Source organism: Homalodisca vitripennis, chromosome 4, assembly GCF_021130785.1.
Source record: "Homalodisca vitripennis isolate AUS2020 chromosome 4, UT_GWSS_2.1, whole genome shotgun sequence".
Taxonomy (NCBI): domain Eukaryota; kingdom Metazoa; phylum Arthropoda; class Insecta; order Hemiptera; family Cicadellidae; genus Homalodisca; species Homalodisca vitripennis.
In genome coordinates, this window is record NC_060210.1 from 182,140,134 (window position 1) to 182,162,313 (window position 22,180).

Below are 22,180 nucleotides of genomic sequence, written 5' to 3' on the forward strand. Positions count from 1 at the left end.
AAAGGAGGACAAAACAGTAAAAGGCTTTGTCTGCTTGACTAAGCCAGCCACGTCTCTACTCTGCTCGTAGCTTGTCGTTTTATAGATATTAGAAGGCCTGTCTCCATTTTACACCTTAAAATCTACTAGGACTCCCTGTGGATATTGCAGCAGGATATTCAAGATTCCACAGGAATTATCTTCCAGAAAATAATTTTGGTTCCTTCTGTTTAGTACGAATCTTCGTTTCATATGAGCGACATTAAACGGGACATTCAGGTGAGTAGGGAGATTTTATGTTTTACAGTTTAATCACTGCTTTAATTCACCAACCTTCGCATTGGCCATATTGTTATTTTGTCTATTGGGAATGGGAATGTCTTTAGGAGCTTTGTTATTAGATTCAATAAAATATTAGATCAGACTCTTCGGAGACGTCAGTTACTTTGTTTATTAACGGGATTTTAGTTGCCATTTTATTTCTATACATTTCTCATGTATGATATTATTTATCTTGATCCTTACATAATTGAAAATTTAAGAGAGCTGATCCTTTTAATTGAAAATTTTACATGGACTAGTTTAGGTTACCTATTCCACTCTTCCAACTTAAAAGTAGGTTGCCTATTTATTATCAATTGGGATTTTGTTTATTTAAAATTGTTTTTATTAGTATTCAGTTGTGGTATTAGGAGGAAGCATTTCATTTCTTTGTAAAAACTGTATGATGAAGTGAACCAACCTGAAACAAAATAACGTTCTACAGCATTTAGGCCTAGGAATAGTACCAAATACTCTCAACTTATGTAGGCTCTAAACGTTTTCATGTTTCATTAAGTAATGTTTCAATCGTTATAGTCAAATAATTAAATTATTAGCTTTCAAATGAATTAGCTCTAAGCTACTACTGGTTAGCCCTGAGGTAACTTAATGAAAAGAATCTAGGCCTAGTTTGTGATTCAGTTCTATTCTGTGCATAGGAGAGCAGGAAAATATTCATATACATTCTTTTGGTAGTCTGTAATAAATTGTCATCTATATGAACTGTTTTATCCTATTCACTACCGTGAAAGGGTAAAACTAGTGTAATAAATTCAGGAAAAGTATTTGTTACATTTTAGCAGTTTTTTTTGTAAAGGAGGCTGCAGTATAATCAGTGGCCACCACCACAATTGAATAATTTATATACTCACGATTATCTAAGCTACTAAATCCAAAATTTCAAGCTGAAATATGTTATAGGTATTTCAAATTATAGTATAGTTCAGCTTTTTTTTTTTATTTAAACGAGGAATAATTTAATGATAACTAAAGGTTTTTGGGATGTGTGTATTTATAAAATTTACAAATAAAAAAGTGTAACATTTATTTACTTAAGTCTATTACTATTTTGAAGGATAATAATATGCCTGACAGCTTGTGACTTGGAATAACACATGTATATCGCCCCACTCTACTAACGGTTTTTACTCAAATACAATATAAATTCTTTGACTTTGTTTGAATTAATTTGGAAAAATATTGTTACTCAATACATCAAAAAGAGCGGCAATAATTGATTTTTAATAACTATAATTAGAATACTTTAGTATTCAATAGCTTAGGCATTTCTAATTGATAATTTGTAGCCTGATTCAATGTGTTGGTGGCCGCTTACCATACTGCAGCCGTAAAGCATATTATTATATGTTATTAATTTCTTTAAACGTAGATTTATTGTGACAAAGCAAAAGAGTAATCGTTTTTGCCTTCCATACCTGGTGTGCTAACATTGTTATTCTTAAAACACTCTATTTAAATGACTTGATCTTGGGATAAGAAATAAATGGAATTTTGTTGTGAAAAAATAGAATGTGGAGATTTTAATGTTTAGAACCAAATAGATCATATATGCCAAGATTTAAATTAATATAGTAAATAAAACATACGTTTTGGCTAAAGTTTGCACTAATCTTAAGTGTAACAATAATAAAATGTAATATTTTGGTTTGCAAGAGATGTAACATAGATCTGATTCATTAACTTTGTACAAAAACTTTGTTCTTTTCATCAAAGTAATTCTAAACATGTAACTTTATGTTCTAGAACCTTTATTTCAAATGGTTACCGTACAATTAAAATTTCAACCTAGGGCTGTAAGCAGTTGTACTTGTATTTCAGCTCTAATGTTAGTGAAAATTTAATATAAACTATTTCAAAGTCTATTTAGCAATAATTACATGATTTCTGTTATTTTGATTGTAAAGTAGCATTGCGTAAATTAAAACTAAATAGCTTAAAGTACCATTATTTATAGGTAAGAAATACTTACATAAAATTATCAATAATTAATTTTTAGGTTTAAAATACCAGTGTCTTTAAAAAATAAATTTGTCCGGACATATGCGTATACTTATTTTTACTGTTTCTATTTTCTTTTTTATCTATATACTTAATATCTGATGGCTTATAAAATATGTGTACAGTAATAATAAATTGAAACCAAAAAATATTGTGTTGATATAAAATGTTATAATAATTTTATGAAATATTTCAGTTTATTTACTTTGGATGTTTATGTAATATAAAAAACTTGAAAGACTATTAGGACAAATAAACTTAAATTACAAATTAATGTCAATATTTATACTTTTACTGTTACACTTTTTCTAGATGAGCATAACAAATATCTTTTCGCCCCTTTTAAATTGGTTTATGTTCATGAAAAGTTCTGTTAAATTTGTGTTTTAAGGAATATTTTGTCATTGTGGTATGTCATTGATTAAAAATATGTATATAAAACTTGCCATCCTTAGATAATTCCTTAACACATTTTATGTGTAATAAGTTAACACTTGAGAACATTTCTCTCATAAAAGCGTTACTCCCATTGAACATTTAATCTTTCCCACGTAAGTGTAATGAATGTAATTCTTATGAAAAGAATTATATAACAATACATAATTTTGTCAAGAAAAAAGAAAAATGTACAAAATGCTGTAAATGGAGCACGATCTTTTTGAATTAATAACATATACCAGAACTACACTTAAAATTTTATGAACTGAGTAATGTTTACCTTAATTATTCAACTGAAATGAGTGTTTATTGTTTTTAAATATTGGTTGGATTATTTTGTTATGTAGTTTATTAAAATGTTACTTATGAAGATTTATAAAAAACTTATACTTTAATTTTAAATATTTAAGAAAATAGTATAGAATTGCTTTAAAACACTCTGTAGATTGTTATATAGGTTTGAGTAATTTTAATTTTATCAGCATTTTACGGAGGTATTAAAGCCTGATTTCTGATATTGTGTTGAATGATGGGTGTTCAAAAAAGCATAGCTAGTTATGAGTTAAAATCTAAGTTAATAAAATAGAAAGTTAAATAGCTCTCTTTTAAATATTCAAACCTTTCCAATACATCAACTATGGTATGTCAGCGACAACATTTTCTTAAAGTGTGCTAGCATCAACAATTCAATAATAGGCTGAGCATTAGTGAAGCCTGTTCACCTGGGAGGGATATGGCTGGAAACATTTCACTTTTATCTGTCCATGATGTCTCGAAAACTAATTGAAGTACAGATATGAAATTTTGCATGAAGCTTCATTTATATATATACGTATTATCGAGTTTGACAATGTTGAATTTTCCAACATGGGATTTTGTTGAGCATCAGCGAATAATAACTTTTTGCAGGATCGTAAGAATGGATTGAACAATAGACGTAATTATGCTACCACTCAGTAGGATGGCAAAATTTGTCTTCTGTCTATCTGTCTTCCATTGGATATCTCGAGAATACAATGTGCAGTAGAATTGAACATTTTTATGACGCTTCATTTCTACATAGGCGAGGTTTAGTCAATTACAGTGCATATCCGTTAATGGGATTTTGTTGTACGTTAGTGAAACCTATCACTTGGGGAATATCTCAAGAAGGAACTGAGCTATAGAATTTAAATTTAAATGAAACTTCATTTCTATGTGGACAAAATCAAGTTCAATGTTGTTGCATGCCCCTCGTGGGATTTTGCTAAGCATTAGCAAAGCCTACGTATTGAGAAAGGTTTTACCTATTAGATTGGAATTTTACATGAACATTCACTTCTACATAGGCAGGATCGTTTGAGTGTAGAAACAAAGTTTCATCCAAATTTAAAGCCTTTAGCTCACTTAGATATTGAGTTATTTCTCTAACTCAATATCTAAGTAAGCTATATAGGCTTTAAATTTGGATGAAACTTTGTTTCTACTTTGGCAAAATTGAGTTAAATGTTGGTGTATATCTTTTCATGGGATTTGATTGAGAGCAAAGTCTATCTCTAAGGGATATATTGGGAGATTAATGAGAACAAATTTAGCTTTGGAGTTCAATTTGGATGAAATTAAATTTATAAATAGACGAGATTGATGGCCCTCATCTGGTAAGGATGTCATCTAGGGAAGACCCATTGCTTTCAGCGGAGGAGGGAGGGGTTTTGGGGGACATCAGTCTTTCTGCATAATTACATGTAACGTTTGGTCCTTTTTGGCGGTAGGTCAAAGCAGCTTTGGATCCTTTAGCCCATAGCATAGACTTGAAACTCATGAGAAAACAGTTATGCGACGTATGGTCTAGCGTACTTCTAACTTGTATTTAATAATTTCCTGCATTATTCCAGTCTTCGAACCATATTACAGTATTTGATAGGTAATCCAAAAATAGTATTTGGAATTTTGTATTGTTTATTTTCTCTTTGATCTGTGAATTCGCTTGTCTTAATAACAATCCATTCTTATGAGAGCTGATCTCTAAGATAGCATGGTTTAAATTGGCTTTGTTTTAAAAACCAGTGCAAATTATGTGGGGAAATAAGTGGTATAACCTGGAATGAATGAAAGTCACCAAGATCTTTTAACACTTAATGTAACAAATATTAGAAAATGTGAATGTTGAATTGAGCTCCCTTTCACCTTACGATGAGTGCAGTGTCCAGAATGTGACCCTGAATCAATCCTTCCCATCATGCTACGTATAAGAACTCTGCATCACTTTTAACCCATTGTGGATCATATTATTTTGGCGCGCGGGCATGAATTAATTTACGGCAGCAGCCGCTCGAACAGCAATGGTGCGCCACATCGTATCGCTCGCTATTGTATACTAGAAAATTCAGCTGTGAAGGTATTCGTTCAGATGGAACATGATCCTACTGGGGTATCCATGATGTAGGAACGATAACACGCGAGCAAGGTTCCGGGGTGGCAGGGATGATGTCTGAATCATAGTCTAAATAAAGAAGCTCGGGCGAAGCGATTGCAACATCCGGGCCATTGTCTAGACTAAACCCGCCAACATGTACGTCTGCATTGATTAGTTGTGTCACTAACCTCAAAAGTACAGTATTATAATAACAACTGAGGAAAACACCCAATCAGAAGTGCTAAAAAGCAGAGAGTAAACTCACATGAATGATTTTTCAACTTTGACATACAGCTGCGATCTGTAGGATATTTATAAAACTTTTGAAAACTCTAAACATAGACCGTTGTTAAACACTCTTAGTTGACAAGTGAAGACTATCGCCTGATCTATCAGACACTAATAGAACTATTTGGAGAGAAACTTAAAAGCAGATCGCTTTTGCGACCTGTGCTCGTCATCGTGCCGTTAGGCCCAGCCGCTGCGTGACGAGCCCAGCTCGTCAGTGATCCGCAATGGGTTAATGTTTTCTCTGTAACTAACACATTCTCCAGTGGATTTCTGCTGCACTATTCTCTTCTGCTTGCAGAAAACGAATAACACTCCTCAATTTACGTTTGGCGGAAATATAAATAAAGGTGGACATGTTTACGCGACTGCTGCTCAATACAAACTAGCTACTTGAACTTTGTAGTGATTAATGTAGTGGACGATCGACTACTGTGCACACCACTGACCTGCCACTTTTCTGGCGATTATGGCGTGGGATTGGATGTTGAAAAGAAAAACCGGTCATTGTACAATAACTATTTAGCTACAATACATGTATTTAACACCTCCACTGTGGCTACATGGGCCACTGGGTGGTCTTGGCATTAATGATACAACATGTCGTCTGCCACAGTCAATATTTCAAGTTACCATCTTGTGGCTGAGCACCAGCCGTTCCCGCTATGATGTGGCTATAGTCACGTATAGCTTGATTTACACTGTGGTTGCAAAACAGATGATTGATATCAAATGTTCATATTTTGATTTGCAGTAATAACTGATAATGTTATTCATTGCATAGGCGTTAAGATGGACAGTGATTTTCCATACTCACATAACTAGTAACAGTGTTGGGCATGGAGTATACGGATTCAGATGCTCCAGCCACTGTTGCAAAGTGTGCTTTAGGCAACCAACATGTTGGATGGTGATGGGTGGTTGTGGGTGTGAGTTCCTATAGTCATTGTCAAATTCTTGTCTCTTCCTAACAATCTGACCCTTCCACTTTCTTGAAAACTTACCTATGTTTCAGATTTGCTGTCATGCCTTCATCAAACCTCTCAATCGCTGTGGTTTGCTCGAGCAATATGAACAGGAGCATGGAGGCTCACGCTTTCCTGAGGTACTGTAATTTAGACTTACAGGTGATACATTTATAGGCATGTGTATATAAAAAAAATCCTGAAATTTATTCACTATTTAACAGAATGAAACATTGACCAAACAAATCTCAAGGGTCCGAGAGAAAATGCCTTACATCAGAAAATTCTTTAAATGAAGTTTGTTTTATTGTGATTAACAAATGATTGTTATATTGCAAATATTTGCTAAAAGAGTTCTTAAAGCTGAACCTCTATGTAACGAATATCTCAGAGTTTAATCTCTACAAATAATTGTAGCTTGGTTAACCTTTTTGCCATCTTTAGATAGTTCCCTTCCAAAACACATTTATTGTCTAAAAGTTTCTTTGTACTGTGAATGGGTTTATGGAACATAATTATGCCAATAACTAACATTGAAGTGAAAGATATTGTAGTAATTTCAAAATGAAACTGTTCTTGTGGCTACTAGGTTATAAGTTGACAAGTTACTTTTATAATTACTAAGAAAAGTACCACATCACCTCTATAACCTATGTGAATGCTTAATACTTTGTTAGTATTAGCTTGCAAGTATGGTTCAAAGTAGTTTTGATTGTAATAGAAAATATTCTTTTATAGTAAAAAGGGCTTCCAAGTGCGGTCGTTTGGGACAGGAGACAAAGTGAAGCTGCCGGGGACAGCTCCGGACCGACCAAACGTCTACGACTTCAGCTGTTCGTACGAGGAGATCTATCAAGACCTTCACAACAAAGACAAATCTTTGTATCCTTTGGTCACTCACTATTGCTGTTTTCTTGATTCTCTTTATGTCACTTTTTTGTTGGAACTCGTTAGATTTTGTCTAACTATGAAGTTGGTTCTGTTAAATGGTGCATGTGATTATTTTACATTACTAACACTGTTTTAGGTTGAGGTGAAGAATGAGTAAGTATTCCTAGTACTACTTAAATTAGTAATAAGTAAATTATCTCCGGCTTAGCGAGTTACAGAACAATAAAATCTCAGGTAGCAGTTCGTGCTGATCAAATCAATGAAAAATCTTTTGGAATTATTAACAATTATAAAATATTACTAGAATAATCTTAAAGAATACTAAAAAATCAGAATAATTTTGGCATTCATAGAACAGACAAAATATTATACAGATGCCAGTAAATATAGGTAAGTTGTATAAATGAGGAAAGGTGTGGAACAAGAAGGAATTAATTATTAAGCCTTCAAGTTTTATAAAGGGTGTTGTGATAATTTCTGTAGCAGCCAATGGCGCAGCGTGGTGGGTACAACGGTTGCAAGATAACCAGATCAAGCAACGTCGAGCGTCGCTGCTGCTTGGATAGGGGATCGCTAAGCGATCCTGTCCTTGCAAGCGGATCGCCTGCCCGGCCATTGGTGGTGGTTTGGAAGTCAACTTTAAGCCGTTGGTCCCCAGGTTAAGTGTTAGAGAGGGCTTCTTAGCCCTAACTTCGCCTGGTAAAATAAGACATATTTACTTTACTTTAACACCATGACATTAATGATTATTGAAAATAACACAGGAACATCTATTTTCAGATTTAACCATTGACACACTGAGTGTGGCAATCATGGGCTTTGTAGCATAGACGGAGTGGCTGACTGGCCTTTTGCTACTCTTATAATCGATGTCACCTTTAAAATGGGACTGAGTCCATGTCACATATCATATTAATACATTACCTGAATTAAGAGAGCCAATTGATGCATAGTATCTACCTAGTACTTTTTACAGTACTACTGTACTGCTAATGTTGAGAGTTTAGCTCCATTTCACCTTCCAATTAGTGCCATCGTCTGAAGTCTGACACTGTCACAGACTCATGCACCTGATGAGACAACTGGACTGGATTTGATGTATATATCAAACTTTAAAAACGATACAAAAATATTTGTAATTTTTCATTTGCATGTCATTGGTTCTTGGCAATATTTTATTTATGATGCCTATAAATGTCCAAACGTATCTGTAAGTATGAACACAGTGTTTGGTAAATCATTTCCTTTGTGAATGAAACCACTTATACTTGCATGCAGGTTTTAGAATTGTATGATGAATTAAATGTTTTGCATGAGTTTTACACACTTTTTTGTTCAAAGGATTACAACAGAAGGCACAACCAACCGATTGATGCGGTTGAAAAATCATTGCCTTCCCGTACAGAAGAATGTTGTAAGCAGTTAAGTGTAGAATTTAAGATACATTGAAGAACTTTTAGTTGGAGTTAGTGCTTTGGATTAGGTTTGTAAATCATTGTAAACCATTGTTTGTATACTGTTTGTAAAATACAAACGGATCATATATTGATTTTTATATTTTGTTATCCTTTTAACCGATAAGTTCTGCTTCAAACATAATTCTTTTGAATTGTTTGTGCAATAGTGACGGAGTGTTAAAATTTCAAATTCCCATCCCGGTCACCCAATCAGTCTTGTACCAGGTCTGCAAAGAAGGTCAATATGAATAGCAATCAATTTAACTCAAAAACCTTTGCAACTTTAAGATATTGAAGTGACATTGGAATGTATTATTTTTTGTACAAATTTGGGATGTTTTGTTGATAATAATGGAAAAGGCTCTTGTTCTAACCCTACTGGTCAGATCTAAATTTCCCTCAATATTTATGGTAAGAGAAGTCGGCTCTTCTGGTGGCCATTTTATATTTAGTTGCATAAGAACAATGTTAAGCCTCAAAACACTTTTTACCCCCTAGTTGGTGGTTGGTAGGAGATGTCTCATTTAAAATACATAGCCTACTTTATTCACACCTAAAAACATTTTAGTTTTTAAATATTCTTTATTTTTTGTATAAAAAATATAAACTTGTAATTCTTTAATAGTGTTATTTTTGATTAAAAATTCTTTGATTATACACTTAATAAGAAAAAGTGAAAAGCATTTGGATGCGTATTAATTAAATCTTAAAATCCAAAAGCAAGGGAGTAAAAGTGTTTGTGAAAAATAGGTATATATCAAAATACATTTTTTAATAATAAAATAACCTTAATTGTTTAGTTATGAGGTAAGGGAGAGAGTACACACACTGCTATTACATACTAGACTAACAGGACTGTGTAATGCATATTATTGTTGTATGATTCACTGCCAATCTTACAAATTTGTATCACTAATTGTATGCAGGTCTTGTTGTTAACCCATTGATGGTTTTTTCACAGTAGACATGCCCCAAAAAGTGAGTTTTTGTTGCTTTTTAATCATATTTGGTTTGCTAAAGTGGACAGGCAATTTTTAAACAAAAGATTACTTTTTTAGTTTTTATATTTACACAATTAAAAACTTACTAAAACATAATATAATAAATCAGTAAATTTTTGTTTTTTATAAATTCATAATTAGGAAAGGCATAAAAAGGCCAATTTACAGTTCAATAATGTCTACAAATCTACTTATAGAAGTTTATAAAAGGTGGTGTTAAAGGTGTGAAAGCAACGTTACACTCGTACCCATCCATTACGTTACAGTGCCGATGCTAGCCGACAATCTGTACCTGTACAATCATTTTTTATCATTATTGTAATTTTGTAACTTTCTCCATTCATAAAAGTCTCAGCAAAAATTCATTTAAGTAATTTTATACAATTGATATTTACGTAATATTTATTCCCTAATCATCACTTAATAATACATAATTCACAAAATGCTAAATAAAACAAATGTAATAACCAATTAAATAACTATGAATTGTAATAAGCTGGTTGGTTATTTTATTTTACAGTTCTGATCTATTTTATTGTTCATATGACAAGCCACAATGAATCAGCAAGAATTTATTACTGAATAGAAAACTGAGAATTATGCCACTGCACTTTTGAGACAACGGAAACTGTGTGAAGTATTTCTACCATTCTCTGTTAGATAGCACATGTGTTCAGTTGAACGATTAAAAACCCTCCAAGACCTGTTTAGTGACAGAACGAGCAATGTTACTTTTGGTATCACATGGCACGCTCTTATGAAACATGCATGGTTACTAGTCAAAAGGATAACACTATGTGATCGGTAGGCCACTAAGTGTAGTCCAAACTTATTTCTCGCTCAACTCAAATGGAGTCTCAGGTGGTTATGCTCTCAGCATAGTGGCCAGCTGGGTTCTGTGTCGCCACTTGGCGCTTGCGTAACCGTGTATCGACACTTCGATTCGGATTTAAATTACACATTTGGCATCCGGCTCTTCAAATAACAGATTTAAATGAAATTCTCAAATAATTTACAAAGTTTATTAGATCAAGGTTAAAACTTTGGTTGTTTATTATTTGATTTTAAACGAACAAAGTGCAACAAGGGTAGGTTATTTTCATATCATTGTGATACTTATTTTCCGATAGTGGTGAACACCACGTGGTGATCCCACCAGTGTGTTCTGGCCCAAACCTGTCCACCAACCAAACAGCCTGATTGTGCCCCGTCTTGATCCTCGGTAAAAGGTCGGCTGACTACATCCTACCTAGTGACCGACCCGATCACAGAGGCGGTCACATGCCACAGAAGTAGTATATAATTAAAGTTATAGGTTGATCTACTTTAAAAGTATTTTTACTTTATAATAAAAATACAAGTAGGTCTCTAGTCTTAACAGAATATTAACTCATTTCCAAATTTTGAGGTTCATCTCCACCGAATACAATATTATTGTTGTACTTTTGTAGAATACACTTTAGCAGCTACAGTGACACTGACACTTGAATAAAAACCAATTCTAAACAATATTTACTATGTTTTCTGCTGCAAATAAAGAAATATTATATTGATCTTGTTTAATTATTTGGCTGAGATATTACAGCACTTTCTAGCCACAACTGTATAAAAATTAAATTTTATAACTGCACAATACAGTGGGCCACACGTAGTGGCCTGACGAGCTGAACTGCCAAAACAGAGAGAGGCCAATAAACTAAGTGTGGCTTGCTGAAGTGAGGGATAGTAGGTGATCATAAAATCAATGAGCTGACACAGAGAACAGCCATAGCCACCCATAGTGGCCTGGCGAGTTGAGAGAACAATCGTATAAGTTCAATGACTATGATAACGAGTAAAATGAGAGACAACATTCTCCACTACAGAAAATTACCTCCAAAATAAGTACTCTTTAGCTCAAGCTGGTAAAGTAGAGCAAGTTAATCTGAGTTATTTGATCTGAAGTGGCTTTGTACGCACAAGTTGATCTGAGTCTCATGAATGGAAGACGGGTCTCAACAAATTATGAAATTTAGCAATATTATCAGTGGTTACAATGGATTTTTGTAGGCTTGTCAATAAACTTCACGACTGGAAGAAGTTTTCAACATCGTAGATCATTTTTACATTGAAGATGTGCATAATAAAACAGGATCTTGTGTATAAATTGTAAAATTTCAGTTGATGACTGTTACTATTAGAGGATGGTTCATGTTTGGTATTGCCCAGTGTGAGTGGTTTTGCAGATTGCAAACATAACATGTGTAAGATGAGGTCGGTAATATAAAACAGTTTCAGGTTTTTATATTATACCAGATGTTCCAGGCCAACCACCCACTATCTTTTCATACTGATGAAATTATCTGTTGTAATTTAGTAAATCACCACTAGAACAAATACTCAACACAACCTAAGAACAAACCAATGTTGTTGAGGATTTCTGATGATACTTCTAACGGAGATCCTAATTTCTGCATCTGGTGCAGCAAGATGAGATAACCATTACAGACATCATAAATGCATTGGGATATGTCTGACCAGACCCTTGTAGGAGACCCTAATTTCTTACTTGGTGCAGCGAGATGACCATTTACTGACATCAGGAATATATTGGAGAATGTCTGATCAGACCCCTGAGGGAGATCCTAATTTTTGTATTAATTTTTGTATCAGGTGTAGCAAAATGACATCAGAAATACATAAAAGGATACATGATCAGACCCCTGTCATAGATCCTAATTTCTGTACCTGGTGCAGCAAGATGAGATAACCATTACTGACATCAGGAGAGTACACTAAAGGATGTCTTATCAGACCCTTGTTGGAGATCTTATTTTTGTACCTGGTGCAGCAAAATGACATCAGATATACATAGAAGGTTGTCTGATCAGATCTCTGTTGGAAATTCTGATTTCCGTACCTGGTGTAGCAAGATGAGATAACCATTACTGACACAAGGACATCTTTATATATAGTACCATCCCATTAATCCAAAATCATCACTGTGTGAAGAATCACAAACCATAGACTGCACAATACAGGTGCACTACACATAATATGCTATCTACAACTCACAAAGTGAGAGACGGTCAATCAATTAAATCAAAGTTTAGTCATTGCACTGTTGCTTTAAAAGTTTGTTCAAATGTTTGGAACACTTCGAAAATATTGAAAAAGTCTTGATAAAATCTAGATATACACTTTTCTCACAAAAATAATTTGATTCTATTAAGAAAACAAAAAGTTGCTTCAAAATTTGCTGCATAAAATTCAAAATATTTATTTTAACAATATTCTGTAGTATTAAATAGAAGTATAAATCTTGTATCTAATGAAAATCATTCCTTGCAGATTCTATTAAAATTGAAAATTTTATGAGGAAAATTATATTGAATATGCTGGATTTAATAATTATCTTGCAAAGTCCCTTTCAGAATATTATCTAAATTAAATCCTCTCTAAGAACAAAATAAACACAAGAAACTCGTTACAATTTGATCCCCTTACAATGAATAATACTACAATCAAACCCACTCAATTACATCAATTTTCCCAGATCTCATTTGTTGGCTGTTAATCAACGCAGATCATGCAAGCTCATCTGCTTTTATTGTCTATACTTCTGGACCTTATTGCACCAATAGGTGAATAAATAATGGTATAGAAGACCTAATTTTCCTGCTGCTGATAATTTAAATATGGCATGTATATCCTGCAGCTAATTCCTGGCTAACAGCTAACGATTCACACATTACTAAACAGCAGGAAAATGTACCTTCCGAGGAATCAATTCCTGAACTGCAGGCATACACCTTAGGAAGACCTTGAATATGCACTCCCACATCTTCAAAGCTATCTCCTCCAAGAAGATCTTTTCGGGATAGTTTTCAGGAGTGATAACCATCTTATGCTCCGCAAGCCTTCTCTCGAGATTCATTTGGTTGGGGTCAGTATGGATTTGTTTTTCTGTCAGATTCTTTGGCAAATTCCAAATTTATTCAGGGTCTACAAGTCGGCCAATACCAACCTTTGCCTATTTAAGTGAAGTCAATCCCTACAGCTACTGTCTTTCCTAAGTCTAAAGAGAGACTGAAGCCGAAGTCCTTAGCTTTGATGTAATAAATTATGGCATTTCAGTATAGAGTACACTTAAATCCGAGCCAAGAAAAGCTTCTGCATGTAACATAATATTTGTAAAGTGTAACTGACTTTGGCAGATGAATACAAGAAACATTTACTACTACCTGTTTGAATGTGTATAAATTATTATACTTATTATTCTAGACTTTGACGTGGTTAAAACACACTATCTGCTGATTAGGCTAAGTCCCTTAATATAATAGATAGTCTAGTGTTATGGGAGTTTTCAAGACCAATGGGGTATAGCCTGGAGGGATTTTCGGAATAGGAATAGGCTTGTATGTAACCAGGGACCCTAAAAATGTCCTCCAGTATTTTGTACATAATTGAATAACATACAGATACAACAGCATTAGAGTTTTGTACAATAGTGTAAATACTGTGCTAGGAATTGATTACTACACAATATTGCACTGATACTCACCAAATTACTGTAAGTTTAAACTAACACTGCCACAAGAAGATCCCAAGGAGGGACAAAAAAAAAAGAATTCTCAAGACACAAAAGAACAAGGGAGAGACAGGAGTTATCCCTCCCACACGTCACTGGTGACATGCAGCCGTGGGTGGAATCCATGCACACTCAATGTGTTAACCTTAAGAATCTTCGGTATATTGATATTATCCAAAGGCTACTATGTCCCTATCTACTATTTCTTATTATGCGATACGAGTAGGTTAGATTAGGTTATCATACATATATTTCCACCCCGCACTTATAACAAAAAAAGAAAAGTCCTTGAGATAATACCCAATAGCTCAAAACACATGAGCGCTCATAAAGGTCAACTTTAACTTTTTCTATTTACAATACTATACGTATTTTCACCCCTTGAAACCTTATATTGTTTTTTTTTTTAGGACTATAGCAATAGGTCAATAACACGAAATTTGTCTTTTCCCACTGCGGGTGTTAATTTCATATTTACCCCAATAAGTTACTTACTAATTAAATAAAAGTGGAGAGAGGCATAAAAAGAATGAAAAAATACATTTCCACCCTAAGGGAGAAAATGTCTCTTCGTTTGGGTGGTATGTTCTACCTACCCTACATATACGTACTTATGTATTTACCTACTTATATAGATTATAACAAATAGTAGATAGGGACAGCGTGGCCTCCGGATAATAGCAAGATGCCAAATATTTACTAATCCCCTTCAATCTTAAATGACAAGAATGTCAGGATGATGAGGATCTATCCTTATCCCATAGAGATCACCCATTCTTGAACGGTCTATCTTGTTGGCCCTAATATTTGTTAATAGTTTAGACAAACGCAGTACCATTTACGATTTTCAGTATAGTGGTGATATTCCTGCAGGGTGAATATAATATATTACTACTTCTTATTGTTCACTGCAAGTTTTTATAAAAAATTATTACAGAAAGTTATATAAAAATGTTTTGTAAGTGCTACTATGAGGACATTTGCAATAGACTGATTTTGTGAGTACTAATAAATTTGAATACTAACAGTAAATAATCTAGTGCTACTCAAAATATAATATGCTTAACTGAGCACATGTTAAATTTGAACTACTACTGCCATGTGTTGGAGATTATGGACGTTTAAAAGTATAAAACTAAATAAACACCATTATTATGTAGTAAGCTGTTTAATCGTTCATGCAATCTACCAGATAGTACGCTATGATGAGCTAGACTCATCGCTATTCTATAAGACTCATCCACCATAAGATGGAATCTCATCAGCTGTCCACAATGGTTTAAGAGGTAAAATAAATATTCATTACTTATCGCATCAAACCCTGGTGCATTTCAACTTCTGCAAAAGTGTTCATCTGTATGCTAATCAATCCAGTTTATGCTGTTTTCTTTCAAGTATCACATGATCCATTATAAACAGCATAGTTGCTCTTTTATTTATGAAATGTTTATGAAATTGTTAGCTGTTCATATAAGATTTCAGAATTTTTTTAACAGTTTAACCAAATATATAAACTGAACTAAAGTCCATATTTTTTATTTAATTCTATTTAATTTTATTTACACATTTGAACAATAAGAGAAAAGAAGGAAGACAAAACACAACAATAGAAACTTTTCAAAACCAGTAAAACTATTTCTATGTTAATTGCATAAAAGCAACACTTACAGGTACTGTTCAAATATACTTTTCATATATTGTAGTACTGGTTTCATAGTTGGCCATCAGAGTGTAGTGACTACAAACAGGTGTATTGAGTTCTTTCCATTGAAGCAAATACTGCTAGAGAGACATTTCCCATTATTCTACAGTTCAAAATAAGAGAGTAGTAGTGTTTGAGGTGTATTCCTGTTATTTTATGGTTAAAATAAAAATGGCTACCAGTACAGCTGACATGTCCATGTTGAGTCTCCTGTACTGGTGGCCATTTCGATTCTAACCTCAAAAAACCATATGGATAGATTTGGATTAAAACTATTGTCATGTAGTACTGACTTATAATTGTTTTAGAGAACTAAAAAAAAATTGCTATCCCAATAAATCAAGACTCCTACATAAAAACAATATTTGGGGAGAGGGGGGAAGTTCATAAAAAGGGCATTTGTTCTGTGTTTAATACATGTACAAAGATCTTCATGAAAATTATTTTTTACCCCTTAGGTAGGGCAAAGATCCTCTTGTATTAACAACAAACAACAGAGATTTATATAAAAATGCTGTTGTTTATAAATGAAATTGTTCAAAACAAAATGTACTTTAGTGTGCAAAAATATATATAAAGACAATAAACAATGGAAAAACTGTATATACATTTGTACATAAAAATGTGTCACTTTTATGTGATTTGTAAATAATCTGAGTAAACATATACAATTTACAAAGTTTAGTGGTGTGAATAGTGAATAGATAACTGTTCATTGTGACATCATCTAAGGAACTACACTGTGACATTTGCATTTTTTTATTTATATAAACAATTTGGCATAGATAATTGAACCAGGAAAATGTTATTTCTTATCATCTGAATCATCCAAAATTTTGTTTTACGCCAAAAATTCATAAATTTGATTTCTTACAGTGAATGTTGCATTGATATTATAACTACTTGGGTAAACAACTATAATATTGCAGTTATACTTCTTCAGCTTAAAACAATGACAGTGATTATTTCTTATTGCATCCGAATTTTCCTTAACCCCACATACAGTTATACCCAGAATGGTCTTCTACACATGTTGGATCGCAATAAGCGTATCAAAGTGCGGCCAGAGAGGTTCCAACAATGTAAGGACAGGTTCGACATCATCGTTACCTGCGAGGAAAGAGTCTACGATCAAGTCGTCGAGTGTAAGTTTCTATATAGTTACTATTTGTCAGCCTGAGAGCCATTTTGCAATGGCAAAATTTTTCATATGGTTCCACTAATAACTAAAATATTTGCATACTGCTAACACAGACTTTATGGTGTGTATATACAGCTGCCAGAGTTTTATTCCAATTTTAAGTTTATTTCAAACTTTGAGTGTCACATATAATACTGTTTATGTGACTTTCTTTTATTTTAAAATTCATATTAGATGCTCATATTGTTATATGTTATGATTTATTTTATCTAAAAATTACCTATTCATAGTGTGTTCTCATTAGAAAGTGAATGACAATTTTTTAACCCCTCTGGTTCTATAATTTATAACAGAAGAGTACTTTTCTTCAATGAAACTAAACCGTTTTCAATAAACTAAATAATATGAAAAAATATAGTTTTACACACAAACACAATTTTTACTTACAAGTATGTCCTAATAACTATGCCTTGGGTAGCTTCATAATGTTATGCACTACAGGTATAACAAGTTTTTATTCTGAAGGTCAGCATTTTCTGAGCATTACAATATGTCATAATGGATAAATAAAAGTTTTATAACTGAACAAAAATGCATTGCATACGGCCAGTCAATTCCTGGATCAAGTTTGAAAAATAGTTAGAAACCAAGAAATGCTGTTATTTCAGGTAGTTAGAAACCAAGAAATGCTGTTATTTCAGGTAGTTAGAAACCAAGAAATGCTGTTATTTCAGGTAGTTAGAAACCAAGAAACAAAAATGCTGTTATTTCAGGTAGTTAGAAACCAAGAAATGCTGTTATTTCAGGTAGTTAGAAACCAAGAAATGCTGTTATTTCAGGAGCTGAGAGCCAATTTGCGTTGTATAAGCACACAAACTAGTTTTGATACAATCAATAAAGAAATTTCCCATAAAAAATAAATTGATCGTCGGCCACAGTATTTTTGGTGGAAGTTGAATCAGAGGGTATCAACAGGGTTAAAAACATGAAATTATAAAATTGTTCTCAGATCAAATTTTTATTAGTATGGAATACTTAGTCAATCATGAAAACACGTAAATAAGTGTCAGCTAACCATATACATATCCAGTAGAGACAAAGGAAGAAAGTCTAAGTTTATTATCTTATTTTAATCTTCATTGTACTCAAATATATATGTTTTTAAAAGACAACAGGATGATTGTATAATACTGCCTTGTAACATCTGAGATTGTTGCTATATAGTATACATGATTTTGTTAAAACCAATCCAAAATTTAAGTCATAATAATCGAGAGAGAGTGCTAGATTTTTAAATGCTCCTTTGTCCAAGTTCCTTTTACAGAATATTGAAATTAGTCAACCATAGTTATTGTTAAACTTTACTTGTAAAATGATTAGCTTGTTATGGCAAGAAACAGTAAAAGCTACTAATATATAAAACCGAAAACTGTATTTGGATTACAGAATATATTTTAAAATAATCCATCTCTGTTTTTGACTATGACTAGTATTCCACACAAAAAGTGAATTAATATCCTGTTATTATTTTTCTACACTCACACTTGTTTCTTGCATTCCTTTGGTCTAGAACTAATGTCCTTGTGTTAAAAAAAAATCAAGAAGTGTTTTTCGATTTAAAATATAAAAGAAACAGGATATTTCCTGACATTTGCCATCATTCAGTGATACAAAAGTTAGTGACAATACGTTTCGAGATCTGCAATCTAATCTCTTCTTCAGGTGAAAAGCTGAAGAAGATACATAACTACAATCTAGGTTAAAATAAACAAATCATACCAGAGTGTTGTTTTTTTTTCTGGAAAATTTCCTGTTTCTTTCATAATCCTTCCATCATCAAAAACATATTTCAATCAAAATTTACATTTAATGCTTCCTGTCAAACTTAATTTGGATAGGTTACAGTCACTCAAATGTTATTAGAATGTTTTGGATATTATAGTCTTCTCTCATTATGTAATGGCAAAGGCATATTATTAATCATGCTTAAGTTTTGGTTGAACTGTTTCAGACATAACGAACAAAATGCCAACGGAGAACGCGTCTGTACATGTCATCAACATCGACATCCAAGATAACCACGAGGAAGCAACGATAGGAGCATTCCTTATCTGTGAAATGGTTACCCATGTAAGTGTATTGTTTCTTACATAGTATTTGTACGAGTAGTCAGTATTCTAAACAACCACAAGGCAACAATAAGAGAATTTCTCAATTTTGAAAATGTTAACCATGCCAATTTATAATAGGAGTGGCAAGTTAGTATCCATGTAATTTTTAACTGTTGGTGTGATCCTATCTGACATTTGCTTAGTAGCTAGAGGCCTACTTATGCGATAAAGAATCTCAGGATCTAAGTTTAAACCCAAATGTATAATAAGAAGTTAATGTTCTAATACCATATATAATTAAATGAAATATGCCAATTAATGATGTAGAAAGGACTATTTAACCCCTTGAGTCCCAGGTTGTTGCTGTACAGGTATCCTTGCTGACCCGGATATAATTTAATTGATTTTTGTGCATTTATATATATATATATATATATATATATATATATATATATATTTATATATATTTGTATTAGTTCATCGAGATAGCCTAGATCATAGCTGAGGTTTGCATCACAAAATAGTTTGTCAAAATGTCAAAAACAAAATAATCACATCTTTCACGGCACACAATAATTTGATATCTTTATCGAATAACTCACGCTTACACAAAGCCATATTTGTGTTTACTAACAACAGCTGCTGGCTGAAACGCCTCGACGTTTTGAGTAAAAACAGGCTGCCAAGTATCGTAGTGGAAAACGAAATAGACCACATGAGAAAGCCAGTATTCTGCTGTGAATCCCAGTATATTGAACATCATTTAATTTAGTGAGGCGTGTCCAAAGAAACGCAAAATTAAAAGGCTTGCAAGTGGTCTCTACCCTGTGCCAATGGGCCACGACTGCACACTTGGCCGCATGTGTGCGGCAGCCTGATCCAACAGGCTAAAAATGTTCCTTGAATCATTAGGCAAACATGTCATTTTTCCTTACATTTTATCTGTAGGAAACACATGTTTACAGTTTACATATATTCGATGTTACAGTTCCTGTTCTTGTTGCAGATGGCCAAGAGCGATGACCTGGATAATGACATTGATGAGATGCTCCAAAGATACGAGAACAAGTGCCAGAGACAACTTCTGCATTGTGTGCTCTTCTACTGAACTGTACTCCCTTTATACACAATATTATATGTATCATATTTTTTCGACATTTTTTAAAAGTGCTTATATAATATGATTGTTGTGTTTAAAAATATAATTTTATCTAGCTCTTAAGTTAGAAACATCAGTTATAAAATATTTTTGGTCAGGTTAGAATGAATTATTTTGTTTATCTATATCTGTGTATATATGTAGCATTCGGTTGTTGGGGGGTTTATGTATTTTTCTCAATCATAGAGTAATTAATACAGATTTGATACAATTAAATTAATTATATTACAGTTGTTTGTGATCATTACAGTTTACGAAAGAACATGTATTTTGAGGGGAATATCTGTTTTGGAATGTACTGAATTGCGCAAGATGGATCTAATATCATCGCTGTCTAAGTTTGTGTGTGCAGGTGCGTGTGTGGTGACTGCTAGAGCAAAATGAATAGTCCAGTTTTAAATGTAATTTATGACAATTGTTTTCTATTTTGAGATTTTAAATAATTTGCTACTAAACGTTACACTTGTGGCGGTCGGCAGCTACAAAATACCTGAGTAAATTACAAAGCACTTTTTGACATGCTTTTGATCGTTACAAGGGAAACTCGACATTGGCATTGGAAATATAATTCCAGAAATGCTTGTACACATGCACAGCCTATGAGATTGTGCAAAGCCACAGGTAACTGCTAGTACATAAGAATATGTGTGATTAATCGTGTTTTTGAAAGAATTTTTGGGACCCATCAAACTCAAAACTTGTTACTAATTTTCTTAACAAGTTCATCAGTGATAACAGACATCCTAGTACTTCTTTCTTTATAATGGACATTTGTTTTCCCACCTTTAAATGAGAAAATCCATTCATGAAATACTTCTTTATCCACATTTACAAAGTTCTCTGTGAAGAATCTACAGATAGCACGCACTTCACACTTGACAGGATTTGCAACAGTAGATTATATTTTTATTAACAACAGAAAAAGCTGGTGTTCAAATGACCTTTACTATACCACGATTCAAAACTTGACCTGATGTGTATGTTTGTGCAAGACTCGTGGTGTCGTGGTGCTACCCCCTCTACTTCCCACACAGCGAGCAAATGGACGTTTTTTTCTAATTTGTCTTTGTAGTTTATTTATTCCCATGAGGCCAAACTCTTCATAAAGGTTGTGTATTCCTAAAAATGTTTCAAAGGTGGCACAATGGGGGGTTACTAGACGAAACTCAATACAGGAATAGTAAAATACTTTCAGAATATTTTGCATTGCACAAGACATGGGAGAAAGTTTGTAATTGTCAGATGGTACCGTTTATGTAATTTTATTTGATTTAAAATAGCTTAATTTTACTTGTATAGTTAAATAAACTCTTCTATTTAGCTCTGTTATTTATTACTTGTTTCTAATGAAATCAAACTGTTTGCTTATTATTGACAATATTATTTTTTTATGTATTTTAAATCCTAGATAAGTTTACAATGTAAGAACAATGTCAGTTATCAGTCACAGAATTCCTCAACTTATCTGTGATTCATTATTGTACTAATAAATATGACATGGAGTATGATTTTATCGATTAATGTACCTCCTCCCAATTTACTTTTATTTTATTAATTGCGAGATATCTCATTTAGTGGAATGCATTGCAATATTTCATTCACAACAATTACAAAAACAACTCAGATTTAATCTAATGAAAATCGCCTGAACTGTAGAATCTTTATTTATGTTCTTTCTGAAATCCTGCTTTTCTCTGGTGCAAGGGTTTTTTGTGCTGTAGCATAGTTTTTCAGGTAGGGAGA

At 33.1% G+C, this 22,180-nt stretch overlaps 1 protein-coding gene across 1 annotated transcript; it reads left to right on the top strand.

Moving 5' to 3' along the window:
• Positions 1-336: 336 nt before the first annotated feature.
• LOC124360740 (RNA polymerase II subunit A C-terminal domain phosphatase SSU72) lies at positions 337-21,945 on the top strand. The gene is made up of 6 exons (XM_046814599.1): positions 337-594; positions 6,456-6,545; positions 7,144-7,287; positions 17,032-17,171; positions 19,179-19,297; positions 20,285-21,945. The coding sequence occupies exons 2-6, from the start codon at positions 6,466-6,468 to the stop codon at positions 20,384-20,386; spliced, it is 585 nt and encodes a 194-aa protein (XP_046670555.1). The 5' UTR covers positions 337-594; positions 6,456-6,465; the 3' UTR covers positions 20,387-21,945.
• Positions 21,946-22,180: the final 235 nt, after the last annotated feature.

What these genes read in the sequence shown, in the direction of transcription:
- LOC124360740 (XM_046814599.1), top strand. Translation starts at nt 6,466, where the DNA reads ATGCCTTCATCAAACCTCTCAATCGCTGTGGTTTGCTCGAGCAATATG. An exon ending in CACAACAAAGACAAATCTTT is followed by an intron (nt 7,288 to 17,031) that starts GTATCCTTTGGT and finishes CCCCACATACAG; the next exon opens with TTATACCCAGAATGGTCTTC. An exon ending in TCTGTGAAATGGTTACCCAT is followed by an intron (nt 19,298 to 20,284) that starts GTAAGTGTATTG and finishes TTCTTGTTGCAG; the next exon opens with ATGGCCAAGAGCGATGACCT.